Raw genomic sequence first — 16806 nt, 5'->3', positions numbered from 1 at the left:
GGGACTTATCAACAAAGAAAATATTCCTTCTGGGTTCACTGACCTTGGTGATTGTATTTTGAGTGCTCAGGAAGTGGAAAAATTACATGAAAATACTTCTGGCTGTATTGGAGAAAGGGGCAAACCTAAACGTCAGAAATCCAGTTCCAAACTTTCAGAGCTCAATGAAAATCAAGATGGTCTTGTGGTAAGTAAATAATTTCATAAAATTTTTACTGTGGCCAGCTAGGAAATATCACATTTCTTTTCCTTGCTTTGTAAAAAATAAATAATAATTTCAATCGTGAGTTTTACTGAATTGTAAAATACAAGGTCTAGAAGAGACCTTAGAGCTACTAAGTATACATACTTGTATTTCTTTTTTATAAATATAAAAACCAATACTGAGAAAGATTATATTTTACCAGAGGAACCAGAGAAAGAACCACTTTGATTTCCATATTATTTAAATTGGTCTGATTTTTGTCTCATTCTTTTAAGCATTTTTAAATTTTGTTTTGGGAACAAAATTGTCAATAACTTGTATTTGTCCTTGTTTTTCCACATTCTATTTGTTCTTGTCTATATGAATATGTAGAAAACAATTTTTAATGAACTTAAAGCAAGCTGAAAGAAAAATACAAAGGGATAAAGGATTGGCTGTCTTCATGTTCAGAAATTTATTTTCAAATCTATATTCTTTGAAGTATTTTCTTCCAAATTAATCAGAAACACAAAACAATTACTCTCCTACACAGTTAACTCAGACCTGAGCCCAGGATCATTAATTTAATATGTAAGTGTTACAAGTGATTTCAGTCAATAACTAAATAATTATTTGGTTTAAGTTAATATACATCATCGTTTTTTGTGTGTGCTTCAGTTTCTCTGGAAAGTGAGAACCAAAGTCTGTCTTTTAGTTCTCTTTAGTTTTAAAAAATGTAACCAAAAATATATAAACTAAAGATAGATTTTATAACATGGACTGGTATTCCTTAAAAAATAGGTAATATACATTCTTACTGTTTAGCGTAAGAACAGGATCGGCCTTGTCGCTGACCAGAGGCTGGCTCCATGCTGGGTTCACACATTTAGCTCCATACACTTAGCAAAACTTGTAGGCCACCTATTTTTTTCATTGTCAGTTTCTGCATGTACTCACAAAAGGGTCCCAATTTTGCCCTAAATAAAATATACATAAATGCAAATTTAGGGAAAGCATGTTTATTCTATTTTCCCCAAAAATGTGTTGATACTCTGTTTCTAGAAATAAACCGATCAGCTGGAGCGGACAGAGAGCAGTCATTTACCTCAGCCCCCTGTCTGACACAGCTCTCCAAATAAAGAGTATTAGCCCTGAAACCATTACACAGTAAATGGTATTTAATATTGACTTAATTTTTATTTGCAGGGGAAAGTAAGTTTTTAAAAATCATACTAACTTTTATTAGCTCTGTATTTGGTCCATGATTTGCTTATCTGCCAAAGAATATTACAGTGACTAAAAAGTCTGATTCTTGGCTTCTTTGAAAAGAATGTATTAATACTCCTCTGTTTGAATCTCTTTTTACTGAACTGAACCCACAAATTTTTTTCACCAGGAATAGTGTCCAAAGTGACCTAAATTGTAATAGCTAATAAAAATGGAAAAGTACATTTATTCCTTAGAATATGTGTTTGATTATAAAAACTATGGACATAGTCTTTGTTTAAAACCATTTACCATATTTTGCCATGTATAATGGATACTTTTTTCCCAAATTTTTTAAGGAAAAATAGGTTGCACATTATACATGGGTATAATAATCACACACCATGGGTATAATAATGGGTATAATAATCCCAGGTATAATGTGCACAAAAACATGGGTGCACGTTATACACAGCAAAATATGGTAGATGGGAGAGACTAATTTCATTTTGGTCTTATTTATGTGAAAGGATTTGCCCTCACCTTCATTGCCAGTTTCCGCATTCCAGGATTGTGCATGTCACATGTTAACATAAGTGAGCTAAGTGGACCATGTCTTTGTTGCAATGAATAATTTAAAATCCTGCCAACACAACTTAGAAGAAAAACTTTCTTCATTTATTAAAGTGAGGGTGTTCTCTAAGACCTATTCTAACTCTCATATTCCATGAATTTTTAAATCTAATCTTCACAGGTAACCACAAAGCAAAGAGCCAAAGAACATAACAATGACTAGTATTTAGAATACATCCTGAAAGTTAAGTTGTGCATCTTAACTAACACTATTCTTAATCTTCTAATTTTACTTTACCCAACTCTCCTTCAAAGTCTTTTTCCACTTTACTTCAAGTTCTTCACACCCTGACTAAACATCTGTTTATATGGCTGGGGGGAGGGGGGTTTATGGTACATAATTGTATGCCTTCCCTGTGCCAGGAAATACCTTGTGGATACAACAGTACGAAGAGTGGGAAAAAATTGCTGCCCTAGTGGAGCCCTACGTCCTAATAGGAGACACAGACAATAATCAAGAAAAATAAGTAAAACATAAGATATTAGATAATGATAACTACTAGAAAGAAGAATAAAGCAGGAAATGGGGACAGGAATTGTGAAGGGGCATGGGATGCATTTTTAAATAGAGTGGTCAGAGAAGACATCTCCAGAATTTGACATTTGAGTATGAAGACCTAGAGGAAGTAGGGAAGCAAGCTCCAGAAGTACATGTTATAATGACAGATGGCAAAGGTCCTGAGACAAAAATTTATCTGGAATGTTCAAGAAACTACAAAGACACCATTGTGGCTGAAGGAGAGTGAGCAAAGTGAGAGAGGTAATGGAAGAGAGGGCAGATAAGTAAGGCCTCAGAGGTCATTGTCAGGCTCTGCCTTGACTCTGGGTGATGGGAAGCCACTGGAAGGTCTAGATAGAATGGTGACCCGATCTACTGAAATTTGGGTTGACTACTCCATTGAGAATGGACAGGAAGTGGGCAGAAGCAGGAAAACCAAATTAGGAAGCTACTGCAGTAGTGTACATTTGAGATGATGGTAGTTTGAACTCAGGTGATACTAGAGCCAGCACATAGTGCCTTGCAAGCTGTACAATGCACTACTCCAGGGGGCACTGTTCACATCAACTAAAATGAGAATGGCTCCTCCTAGAGTAGTACATGGCCATAGTCATGAAGTAGTAGATGGGTTCTGGATACATTTTGAAGGTAGAATTGACAGGATTTCCTGACATTACCTACGGGGTATGAAAGTAGGAGAGGAGTCAAAGATGACTCCATTTTTGGCCTGAGTGACTAGAAGATTCGTGTTGCCATTTACTGAAATGGAGAAGACAGAAGTTTAAGGACAATATCATGAGTTCAGTTTTGGGCATGTTAAGATTGAACTGCCCATCAGATATCTAAGAAGAGGGAGGCAACTGGATTTGTGGGCCTAGAGTCGAGGGAGGATATCCTGACGAGAGATAATAGTGTGGGAGTCATCCGCTGATAGAGGCTATTTAAAGTTAGTATACTGGATGAGTAGCCCAGGGAGCCGTGTGGACAGAAAAGAGAAGTGGCCTCGGGGACTGTGAGCCTGAGGCAGACCAGCATTTAGAGGATGGGGAGATGAAAACATATCATAGGAAAGACTTAAGAAGGAGCAACCCGTGAAGTAAAAGAAAAATGAGGTGAGTTTGTTGTCTTGCAAACTAAGAGAACCAAGTATCTTGAGTTGGAGGAGGGTCAATTGATCAAGAGGAAGACCACTTTTGACAACTGGAATTAGCAAACTGGAGATCACTTAATAAGAGCAATTTTGATACGGAGATGGTAGCAAAAGCTATTTTCCAGGAAAAATGAGAGGAGAATAACTGAAGACAGTAAGTAATAATTTCACAGTGAATCTCACCAGCCCACAACGCAGCCAAAGAGGAGAATATGTTGTAGACCTAAAAAAAAAAAAATGCATCTTGCAGATTGGAAATGTCTAATGTGGGAACTGTCAGCTGTGTGAACACTGCCCCCTTGGTCCTTTCACTTCTTGATGTTGTCATGACCAGCAGAGGCCAAGAGAGGAACAGATCATTCAGAGCTCAAGAGTTAGTGGCAGTGAGTGGCATTAGAGTCCTCTCCCCTGTCACTGTTGCCATGGTCTCAGTCTGTCCCTCTCTCCTCAAACTAGCTCAGCCTGCGCCCTTCGGTCTCTCTCACAGGAAACCTTATCTCTTGGTTTACTTTGAAGAGTTAAGACATCTGGTTTGTGTTTCAACAAGCTTCCGCAGTCCTGCTTCAGTATTTCTCTATATCTCCACTCATTTTATTTTCTTACCTGGTCAAATGATAAAGTGGCTTTTCTAAATTCAAAGGTTAACCTTTAAGGTTAAGAAGTGTCTTTGGAAAGTGTATGTTCTACATCCATCTCCCCACCCCACCACCATGTATGTATACGGACATGGACACACACACCTGTTATTGGTTTCTCCATTGGCTCCTTTCTGTTGGCCAAGAAAAAAAAGTCTTTATCTCTAAAAACTTTCTCTCTAGGGCACAGTTTAACAGTTTGAATCAAAAGCCATAACTCAATCATGCATTTTATCCAATGATCCTACTCATGCTGCTTTGTTCTACTACATAATCTTAAAAATGGAAAAGACTGTAAGTATTAATTTTCTCACCACAAGAGTATCTATAATTACGAATAATTAGAAGCAATTTAAATGTTTAAAAGTAGGAGACCAGATAAGTAGCCACTTGTGCCTCTATGTCAATTCAATAAAATATTATGCAATAATTAAAAAGAATGGCTCTGAAGACTATGTAATAGAAAACATTTGACAAGTGTTTTAAGTGCTGAGCATATATCTTCAATTTAATATCCCCAATAATCAATAAGGTACATATTATTAATATTCTAAACATGGGGAAAATGAGGCACAAGATGTTTAAATAACTTGTTCAAGATCACATGTAAATAGTGAGGGATTGCACTATCCTCTCAAACTCTCTCTCAATATTAAAAGTAGGTCATGAAGCAGGAAAACAGTGCCTGTATGTATGTGTGTGTGTGTGTGTGTGTGTGTGTGTGTGTATTATTCATTCCTAGGGGAAAAAACCTGAAAGGAAGTATACCTCAAAGTCATTGTGTTTGTGTTATAGTGGTGGTGGTAGTATTAGAGGCAATTTTTACTCCATCCTCTGTTTTCACATAGTCACAGTCATGTGTGAGTATACTAACTCTATAAATAGCAGATATTTACTATATGAAGAACAAAAATTAGTTTAGTAGCTCTCTTACTCGTAAACAACTTCAATCCGAGTCCTCCCTCTGAAACTGCACGTGAGGTTCAAGGAAGGGGCGTAAGTCTTGCAATCAGAGCTGAATCCCGGTTTCATGTCACTAACTGGCTGTGGCAGGTGAGCACGTCCCTCAGTTACCACAGTTACTTCATCTGTAAAATCGGGGATGTTAATATTCTCACTGTCGTTTTTTGTGAGATTTAAATGCAACAAAATATGCTAAAGAACAGGAAAACCTGAAAACAGTACATATTTAAGTTCCTTTCTATTCCCTTTGCTCTGATCTTCAATATCTTTCCCTCATTTACCATCAGATATTTTGAACAGTCTATACTTGGTATTTCCAATTCTTTTCACACCTTTTCATCAATCCCTGGAGTCAGAAGTGTACCCCCACTTCTCTGAAGAAACTGCTTGCTTCATATCACTAGTTGGGCCTATGGCTGAAACTGGCCTTTTCAGACCCTTGTACTATGACGTCTGCTAGATCCTTGGCCTCGCTGAGGCCAGTGCTGCTTGATACTTTGTCCCTTTTTCTCAGAACTCTTTCTCCCTTGGCCTCTGGCGACTGTGACCTCTCCTTGTCCTTTTACTGCAATGACTATTTTCTTTTTTGCTGTATCCAACGTAGGCTCATTTCCCACAAGGCATACTTGATGTAAATGTTACCCACACTTCTGTCTCATAGCTCTTTTCCATCAGCACTTTATCCGAGAGCTTCTCCACTTCCATGGTGCCAAATGTCACCTCTCTGCAAATGACTTCTAAACCAACATTAATTGACATTTTCTGCAGTTCACCTTAGAAAGTACTTCAAAGTCAACATGTTAAAACCAAACTTACTGTCTTTTCTTTTCCTCTTTGATCTCTTTTTCATTCAAGATACCCATTTGAATACATCAGATCATTGTCTTCTTCGTCATTTTCTAAGTCCTTTCCTTTTTTTTACCCCAATCCTTCTTCCAACTTTTCAAAAATTTGTCAAATCTTGTTGACTCTACTTTAAAAATGTGTTATGCACCACCCTTTTCTCTTTGCATTGTTATTACATAGCTGAGGCCCTAATTGTAAGTAGTCTAGAACCTCAAAACAGCCACCAGCATCTCTCTCCAACTCCAGCCTCTGCCATCTGCCATCTTCTTACCATTTTATCTGCTACTGCAGAAGAGTCATCTACTCTTTTGTCTGTACAGTGCAGCTCAGCAAGAACTCCTGCAAAACTACATGACAATTATTCTCTGAGTGGTGTCAGCATAAGGTAAGGAAGCCACCATTGTGAACCACAGATTTAAAATTACTCATTCCTTCAATCGTACAACAGAAAACTATTGACCAGCACTATTTAGGCACAAGGAACACAGAGGTGACCGAACAAACACACTCTGTTTTCTTGAAGTTGACATTTTCAAAGGATGAGACAGAAAAGAAACAAGTAAATATATAGTCAGATGGCAGTACATGCTGTGGAGAGAAATGAAACTGAATAAATAAAGTAGGAAGTGGTGGGAGACCAAGGATTGATACTGTACAGATTCAGGTCCTCAGGTCAGGCCTCACTGAGGATAGAACTTGTGCAGGGGCCTGAAGGAGGTAAGGGAGCCATCAGGATACCTGGGAGGAGACTATCCAGGTAAAGGTGGCAGTAAGTCTTCGCCTTTTGAGGCTAAGGAAGAGGCTGCTGTGGTTGGAACGGAGTTGAGGGAAGAGCATTGCAGGAGATGAGGTCATGATCATTAAGGCTTTGTAGCCATTTTTAGGTCTTTAGCAGTTACCCTGATGAGGTTAGGAGCCATTAGAGGATTAAAGGGAAGAAAGTCGTTTTCTGATGTGCCATTTGAAAGGATCACTCAGGCAACTGTGTGAAGAATAGCCCAGGGTGATGAGGGATGGACAAGAACTGAAGCAAAATAATTGACATCATCTCAATCTAGGCCAGGATGACAGCAATGGAAGTAGTATGAAGTAGTCAGACTGTGGATGTATTTTCAAGTGGAACCAAGAGGAGCCTCTAATGGGTTAGCTATGGGATGTGAAGAAGCAGGGGAGGGGTACAGGACGTCACCAAGATGTTTGGAGTAGCTAGAAGAATGGGATGCCATTTACTAAGATGGAGAAAACTGTTGGAGGGGTAAGTCAATAATTTCATTTGGATATGTTCAGCTTGAGATGTTTATTAGTAAAAAAGTCAGCTAGACAGTTATATATACAAATCTGGAGTTTAGGGGAGGGGAGAAATAAAATAAGTTTGGAAGTCTTTGGCACACGGTTGGTATGTAAAGCTTTGAGATGGGCTGAGCTAGCCCCCAGGAAATGAGCAGAAAGAAGGGGTCCACAGACTGTGCCTTGGGACATAACAACATTTAGAGGATAGGTGGAAGGGAAGGTACAAGCAAAAGAGATTAAGAAACAGCAGCTAGCAATTTCCAGTACAGTATAGGGGCAACAGCTTATTAGATCCCAGTCAAGAGAAAATCAGAAGAGAGAAATTGAAATAATGAGTAACCAATAATTCAACATTATAATATCTAGCTAGCCTACATCTACTATTTGCTGGGAGCTATTTTGATGGGAAAGAGGAGGAAGAGCCTCCTTAGGTGAGTTCAAGAGCATATAGGGGGAAATGAAGGAAAATGATACAGTAGCTGGAGACAATTCAAGATTGAGAGTCTTTTAAAAAGGCAGTGTATAGCACAGTATTTGTATGAATTAAGCCAAAGGAAGGAAGAAATGATGATGCAAGAGAGTGGGATCCATTGCAGGATCAATGTTCTGGAGTAACTGATGGGGGACGGGACCTAGTGGACAATTGGAGGGATTTGACAGTAAATTACTTTGATTCAAAGACCCTTTCAGCAGGAACTGGGATGGTTTTCCCTCACCGCCTCCCTCACATAGCACCAAAGGTCTGTCCCTGTGTTCTAACCTCAGCCTACCTCTCATATAAGAAAAGTGAATATTCTCTTAACTTTTAAAAAATATTTTTATTGAATTTATTGGGGTTACATTGGTTAGAAAAATTATAAATATTTCAAATGTACAGTTCTGTAATGCATCATTGTGTGTTTACCATCCAAAGTCAAGTTGCTGTCACCCTTCATCCCTCCTGTACCTCTCCCACTTGTCTCCATCTTCCTTGCCCTCCGGTAACCACCATGTAGTCTGGGTCTGTGAGGACGTTTCTTTTTTTTCTTTTCTTTTCTTTTGCTTAATCCCTTCACTTATTTCACCCAGCCCACACAACTTCCCTCTCCTCTGATAACTGGCAATCTGTTCTCTGTAATTGAGTCTGTTTCTATTTTGTTTAGTCTGTTCATTAGATTCCACATCTAAGTGCCATCATATAGTACTTGTCTTTCTCTGATTGGGTTATTTCATTTAGCATAATACTCTCCAGGTCCATCCATGCTGCCACAAAAGTTAAGACTTCTTTCCTTTTTAAGGCCAAGTACATTGTGTAAATGTACCACAGCTTCTAACTTTTTAATTTTACCATGTGTATACCCACATCTAGTATTCATTCTCTTTGTATACTGTTGAGTGAGAAAAGAATGTGCTAGGCTTGAATTTTATGTTTTCTCAATTAATATTTAACATTTGTATTCAGGTGGAACCTATCGTAGAAATGAAGGTAATATAAACACTGTAACAAACCATACAGTGGGAGCAGTCACGAGAACACAACGGTCAGGATGGCAAGGACAGGTACCTGTCTGGGTCACTGGTGCAGCCCCACACCCAGACAGGCAGACACTCACTGAAAATGTGTTTGCGGAGGTGGGGGGTATGGCAGGGAATGAGTGAATGAATGGGTAACTTGTGGAACAAAAAGACCCAAAACACAACGTCTTGAACATAGTAAAAGTCTTGTTCTCCTGTGACAGTCCAAAGCAGGGCTTTAGGTTTGAGGAGAGGAGTCAAGAACCAGACAGTTTTTCAGCGACCCAGCAAACCTCCTCTCGGCCCTCTTCCCCACCCTCTTCAGCAAGTAACACTCCGGTGGTTTTCATGTCCGTTCTAGCTCACAAAAAGAACAGACATGAAACATACCTGGTGGGTTAGTCTCTTAACCAGGTCTGGAAGCCACACATGTCATTTCTCTCATCATGTAAGAGAAAAGGTGGCCGTGTGGCCATATCTCACTGTAAAGGAGCCAGGAAACGTGTTGTTCTCTAGCATGTGGCTACTTCATTCCTGTGGGGAAAGTAGGATGGATTTGGGTGGGTAGCTAGCGAGTTCTTCCACAGGCACCTTCTTACAGTACCAGTCGTTATTTCAGAATGTGAATTAATTTCTACAGTTTGAAGCAGTAAAACATAAAATGTACAAAAGGGTACAAAAAGAAATTCACATGTGCCACTAATCATTCACTAATGAGAATATATTAACTATTCACCTTCTCTTAGAGCTCAAGGTCAGAATAATGAACCTGTTTTGACTAGCAGCATTCCATGTAGCCTTCAGACTGAGCTGTTTGTATATTCAGAAAAGGCTTTTTTTTCTTCTTCTTTTTTTGTTTTTGGTGTCCTCCATAAAGGCTTTGTCAGCATTTTATAGTTTTAGAAGACGAATTTGTTTTTGCTCCAACTGGTTTCAAGTTCTTCAGTGGTCAAACAGGTTTTGAGCCTTAGCTTCAATTCAGGATGGGGAGGGGAGGCAGTGCAGGGGAAAGAACTGAAAATAAATTCCACAGGCTAAAGCTTTTTAAGAGATTTTTGCTCTTTTTAAGTTTGAAGTTATTTTTAGAATTTAGAAGGGTGATTCTTAAATTTCAGTTCCTTCTGATATCCCAAAATTGTTCAAATAATTTATATTATAGCAAATCAATGTATTTTGAAAATCACTGGTAGGACTTATATGAGGCAAAATTTTCTGGATTATTAACAAGATATTACCTGTCCTTTTTTTAAAAAATGCAATTCAAAAAGCAATTTCATTATTTTATACTTAAAGTCATAATCTGTTCTTTGCTATTTCTTAAAATTACCTATTTAAAATATTCAAGAAAACATTTTTTGTAAGAATTCTTTTAACTTCAACCTTTAACAAATGAAAACATTAATGAACTACTCTAACCACACCTAGAAAAGAGTTTTAGACATAAAACAGCTCAAACCCTTCAAAAAGCATCAGGCCAGTGTTGTCGCCTAAGACGAGTACTATTTACAACTAACACTTGCAAGTCCAGTAACGTACTTCTCATACAGTGAAAGCGTCACATATTTCAGCCATTATTACAACCTGTACATTCCATTTGCCCTTTCCCCCATCTCGGTGAAGGGGGGAATTGCTGATCTACTTCATACCTTAATCTTCCCTCCCTAAACCTTAGACAAAGAATGGAAGTCAGAATTTATAAAACATTTTGCACCCATGGAAATAGGTACTTCTGTTCCTGTACTCATAGATCTTTACTATCCTTGTTAGTTTCACTCCAGAAAAAATGGAGGTAGGTTGCTACTTGTAACACATTCCTCACGTGTTCCTGTTTCCAAAAGGTATGGGGGGGACCTCAACTACCCTAACAAAGGAACACTGTGTACTTGCATGCTGCCTTAGTGAAACCAGACCATGAATATTCAACAGTCTCAAATGTGTGGAGGACAGCCTGAAAATTGGAATTATAAAGTTTTACAGAGAAATACTGAACAATATTGAAAGTCACCATTTGGCATTTACATCTATAAAAACTCAGAGCCTTGGGAAGTTCTTAAGTGTATGGACCAAACATTCCTTTTTAAAGTGGGGTGGGGAGGATGTTGAATAAGTTAGTACTTACTTGTTTTAACCCTGGAGATGAGCTAAACTTTCTCACATTTTAACTGTTTATTGCAAAGCTTTCAATTATATAATATACCTGTCTTTTTAAAATATTTCTCAAAACCTGTATTAATTATATCTTGGTTCTTTCTGTTCAGGAAAAAGTCAATCTTCTAACATCTTCTAAGTATAATAACTAAAGAAATATCTTTAAATTTATGTAATGCTATTATGGTTTATTTTTTGTTCTCACTCTCTGAATATTTCTTAGCCTTAATCTAAAGATTGTTATTTCTTTTGAAATAACCAGTTGCATATCATTATAAATGTATTTCATTGATACTGTTTTAAAGTGCTCTGAAGGTAACTGGTTGTGCTTTGGCTAAGAATTCATGTTTCGGAACTTTAGGATAACCTAATACTATTGCACTAGATCTTACACTAAAGATTTTGATAACCCATCAAAGATTACCAGTGGGAACAAAGGTTCTTTGTCATAGGTGTATCACTTTTTACCAGGAAGATCACATGCGGGTAATAAGAGCAATTCTGCTTTGGTTTGAAGAGAGCCATTTTAAAGAGGCCTCTTCTAACTTAAACTTCAGATGTATAAAAAGGTGAATATACTTGTCATAATTTTTTAATTTCTCAGGTTTATTAAAATTATCTAACTGTGAATTACCTAAGCATATAAATCAGAGTTCAGTAGCAGATGTGGACTTTTCAGTTCCTGGGACATCGTCTTACTATAAACAAATAATAGTAAAATATTTTCCTTGGGGATTTCATGGTTTTAGAAATAATGATGTCAGTAACAACAACTAATATTTATTAAATGTACCAGGTATTATTCTAGTACACATATTAGCTTTACACATATTATCCCACTTTAATCCTCATGACCACACTATGTTGAGTACGGTCACCATCTCCATTTTCCATATGAGCGAATTGAGGGTCAAGTAGGGTCATACAGGTGGTAAATGATGGAACCACCATTATAAATTAGATTATGCTGTCTCCCTTTGTTTCTATTCTTTGATGCAGCCTACATTTTAAACTTTAAAAAGTCTAGAGAAATTCTAGAATTTCAAACCAACATAAATGGAAAATAATTCATCCATCCTCCAAGCCAAAGATTTTTTCCTACTCTATTTATATGTTTATTTTTTAGAGATTTTTATATATGCAGATTTCATGGGACTACTGTGATCATTAATCAAATTTACTTTGTAAAGGGTTTTGCATAATGGGAGGTTATAAATATGTAGGTAAACACTTGTTGCTTCAATATGTGTTTGTTTTTTCAATGATACAGAGTAGGTGAATTGTGCTTAATGTCCTTTTTTTTATCTTCACTTGAGGACATTTTTTTCATTGCTTTTAGAGAGAGAGGCAGAGGAAAAGAGAGAGAAAAAAACATCAATTAGTTACCTCTCATAGGCTCCTCAACTGGGGATCAAACCCACAACCCAGGTATATGCCCTAACTGGGTATCGAACCCTCAACCTTTTGGTATAAGGGACAATGCTCCAACCAACTGAGCCACATTGGCCAGGGCATGCTTAAAGGCCTTTTAATGTAGATATGAATCTTTGAGTTCAGTGGTATTCATGTCCTCATCTCCAAATCAGCTATGTTTTTGAGTCTACTGAATGTCAAAAAAAATGTTCTTGTTTGCTTATTTGGAATCTTCCTTCATGGGAATTGCTTACTTATTCTGTGCTTAGTCATCTGAAATGTATGTAGAAAGCATTGGCTGGTACTCACAGAGGCAGTCAAAAAATCTTACAGATATGCCTCCTGATAAGCACTAAGCCCTCTTGGTCATCGTGAAATACATGTTATTCAAAGTAAGTTTTCCATTTGCATTTTTTCATCTTAGCAAATATAAAGATTAATATTAAATGTTGCAGGAAGGTTCTTGAGTTAACCCCGTTCTTTTCATGATATTTTATAGCTTAGGTATGTATTATCCAAAGCATATTAGCAATACAAACTGAAAAGTTATTAAATAAGCAGTGAATGTTTACATCAGTTTCTGAGTAGATTCAAGATCAGATTCCTCAGTTCTAGTTCTAATGCTACCCTCATATTCTGGTGATCTGGGTTTTGCCCTGTTTCGCTATAAAATGTGGATACTACCTAACAGGACATCGTAGGGTACAATGACCATTTCTATGATGCTGTTAGATATCTTTGTTAAAGGAATGATAGTTTAACATATACTTTTATGGAAGCAGTGTATAATAAACTATCATAATTTTACTGGTCTTAACAAACAAACAGAAATAGGAAGACTGGAATTCATCACATCTGCACATTACCTGATTTTTCTGTTTTGAATAAGGGAAAGTCTGTTGTTGCATATTTCTTACCATTTGTATCAGTCAACCAATGACTTCTTCTTTTACAGAACATGGAACATCTCAATTCCACACCATCTCATGAGAGTGCTCGAACTGATGATGTTGAACTGATGTCTGATGACAGGTAATTTTAGAATTTTCTCCTCACATGGTTTAGGACACAATGAATAGATTTTTTTCACTTAATGCAGCATGCAGTATAAAAGCTAAAAAGAATAGAATTAATGGACTATATGTTTACCAACAGTATTTTGTAGCAAGAAAAATACTTAGAATAAAAAATCTACACTGGTGCTATAAAAGACAAATACCGAATTCATGTTTGTGTTTCTGTGTTTGTTTTGTTTTGATTACTTTTGTGTCTTGTTTTGTTTTTGGGTTGTATAAGAATTTTATTTAGAGCTACTCAGCTTACCTTTAAGATAAAGTAAATCATAATTTCAGTGGATGAAAAGCATTGTTATCAAACACATTGACATTTTATGATATTTTGTTGTTGTTCATAGCAAAGAAAGTGAAAAAGACAGTGGACACACCCAGCATTTTGAGGTGAGTGGCCAACTATAAGACTGCAATTCCTGGGAGCAGAGTGAGGGAGCACAGCCTGTCAGCGGGGATAATGAGATTAAGGGACAGGGCTGTGATTGGTTAGAAAGGTAAATACCAGACGAAGATTACTTGAGAAATCATATGAACTCTATTCTTTTGCTTTTTCAATTCTTTTATTTTACTTGCACAGATAAACTTCAATAGCATGGAGATTTGTCTTTAGGTTTTCCATAATATAAAACAAACAAAAAAAACACAAAGCTACTGGTTTGATTTTCCATGATTTTATGCATTTTTAAGGGATTGAAATAGCCATTGAGTTTCAGTGGCTCTCTCACAGGCATTATTATCTCATTACCTTTCAAATTAACATAAAGTCAGTTTGAGATATTAAATCTAATTCATTTCCTGAGTTTTGTGTCTCATTTTAAGTTAACAGGGTAGACAATATGTCTCACTCCCTAACGCTGTATGTGCCTTACAGTTTCTGTTCCTTGCCTGGCTTCCCCGCTATCTTCGAGGGCATCACCCTGCTGACCCAAGTGTTGGGTTTCTTGGCTCTCGGCTCTGGCTCAGCTTCCTTTCATTCATGTGTGTAGCTCATCTGCCACTGCCGCATGCCTCCAGCCTCACCATCACTCTTGTTTTCTTTTTGGCAAGAGTTAAAGTTTTTCTCAACCTATTCTTGGATTCTGACTCTTGATACATTAATTATACATAGAACTCTCCCTCTAACCCAGTGATTCCTAATCTTTGTTTGGCATTGACCTTATTCACTCATGGATTAATTCAATAATTTACAGTGTATTGAGTCCTACTAGGTACAGGGACTGTTCTAAGAGCTGGGACTTAATAACAGCTGCAGCTGCTTGCTCCACAGAGTTGTGTAATCTAGCTGCTCACACATCTGAAAGCTGTGGATCCCCTTCTTAGAAAAACGCACATTCGTGTCAGAGTTGACATAAAATTGCTGGAAATCAATGGCCATCCCCTCCCTACCCTACGGACTCCTCATTTTCTCATTCAGTTCTCGTCGTGTGTGCGCTTCTTACTGACTCAGCCAGTTCAGCTTCCGAGCCACTTCTTTCATCTCTTATTTCCACTCCTTTAAGCTGCCTTCCGTGGGACCTAGGCAACAAGCTGGCATGCTTTTCTTGTCCCTGAGCTCCTTTTTTCAGAGCATGACAGTGTTGTTGTTTTTTTTCCTGGTTTTGTCCTTTCTCTGCTCTCTTCCTCTGTTCACAGCAAGCACCTACTTATCATGCCATTGAACATTATTTTAAAGAAAATTGCTTTGCCAGCCTCCAAGAGAGGTCTTCTCAGTTCTTCTCTTTTATATCTATTATCTTTTACGAGATAAAAGGGTACAGGGCAACCTTTGTGGTTGAACTTCATAACATTAACTCATAAGTTCCAGCTGGCACCCAAACTTAATTCAGAACTCAATTTGCCTTGGTACTTTTGTGGCTGGCTCCCGTGGCTGTAGCCGAATCATGGGGAAAGAATCTCAAATCCTTCTTCCATGTGCCCGGAGCTGTTTTCATGTGTGCAGTTACCCGTCAGTGCTCAGACCACTGTTGGCACTCCTTCAGCGCTCGCTATTAATAAGCATTGTCATCATAATAATTTCAGCTAGGAGGTTAAATTAGGTAGTGAGTTAAAATCTAGACTTAGCTTTCCATATCATCTTTCTTTTACAACTGCACCAACAGAGGAAAAAAAGACATCACTCCACAAGATGTGGGATCGAGTTTCTACTCATGAAGACATGTGTTTCTTTCTCTGAAGGAAATATTTTATTATTAATGAAGGGCTGTGAAAAGATCCACCTTACATTTTGAAATCTCTCTTCCTGTTTCTTGTGTGTTGATATTGTTTACCTTTTAATATATGTAGCACTTTCTAGAACTTATACAACTGAAGTAGTTAATGGACTTTCTGGTAATGCTACAATAATTTCCAAATTTCAGAGACAAAAATAAGTCTAGATTTTGGTTACATCTCCTCGAATGCTGCTTAGCCAATGTTTTATTTCAAGTCTATAGCATCGGATTGAGATGCCAAAATTACATGATAATGTATCCAATTTCCATTAAGGCAGATTTTGTCCTCAATATTATTGTCTATTAAATTCTCAAATTCATGCAAGATATAACAAATGACATCTATTAGGGAAAGATGGTTTGTCTTTCTCCTTTTGACCAGTGTTTCCATCAGAATGAGGAACACTAACCTTCAGCCTCAGCAATGCTCTGCAGGCTGGGCAGCTCAGGTGTTTGTAGGCTGGTGCACCTGGGCTGTGGACTCCATCACCATTTGGGACACAGACAGGAAGCAACCAATGAATGCATGGATGTGTGGAACAACAGATACATGTTTCTTTTCCTCTCTCCCTGTCTCTATGTTCCTCCATCCCTCCCCCCTCCTCTGCTTTTCCGCTCTCTCTCCTTTTTTCCCTCCTCTCCCTGCTCCACTCCCTCCCCATTCCTCCCCCTCTCTTAAAAATCAACAAGTAAAAATTTAAAAAACAATGCTCTATAAAGACAGGCTTTTCTGAAAGTCTGCTTCTCAAAGGCAATTCAGACACGACTGCAACTGTATTTTTTAAATAATCAGTTTGCAGCCTTAAATGAGCTTTAAATGTTTTTCTTTGAATGACTATGTTGAAAAGTGAAAATGGGCTTATCCGTTTGCTGCACATCTTTTTAATTTCCTATGATTATGGTACTAATCTTAAGCAAAAAGAGAGTCTGCTGTGATCTCAGATGGTGAACGAGACTTCTCTGTTTTCCATTTTATCTCAGTTTAAATGGTGTGTATTAAAATCTGACATATTGATAACGAAACATAAAGTTAGAGTCACTTCAAAATGCCAAAACCTAAAGTAT

General features: G+C 37.6%; 1 protein-coding gene across 11 annotated transcripts in view; it reads left to right on the top strand.

Moving 5' to 3' along the window:
* FAM13A (family with sequence similarity 13 member A) overlaps nt 1–16806 on the top strand; it is a 269131-nt gene that overhangs the window by 211784 nt on the left and 40541 nt on the right. For all 11 annotated transcript variants that reach the window (XM_045820022.1, XM_045820018.1, XM_045820023.1 and 8 more), the window contains 3 exons: nt 1–187; nt 13417–13493; nt 13876–13918. In XM_045820022.1, coding sequence (XP_045675978.1) covers nt 1–187; nt 13417–13493; nt 13876–13918 — 307 coding nt within the window. The remainder of the gene's footprint in view (nt 188–13416; nt 13494–13875; nt 13919–16806) is intronic.

Source organism: Phyllostomus hastatus, unplaced genomic scaffold (genome assembly GCF_019186645.2).
Source record: "Phyllostomus hastatus isolate PE091 unplaced genomic scaffold, TTU_PhHast_1.1 phas_scaffold_39, whole genome shotgun sequence".
Lineage (NCBI taxonomy): Eukaryota > Metazoa > Chordata > Mammalia > Chiroptera > Phyllostomidae > Phyllostomus > Phyllostomus hastatus.
The sequence above is the reverse complement of the archived record's forward strand: the minus strand, read 5'-3'. Positions and strand labels throughout refer to the sequence as shown.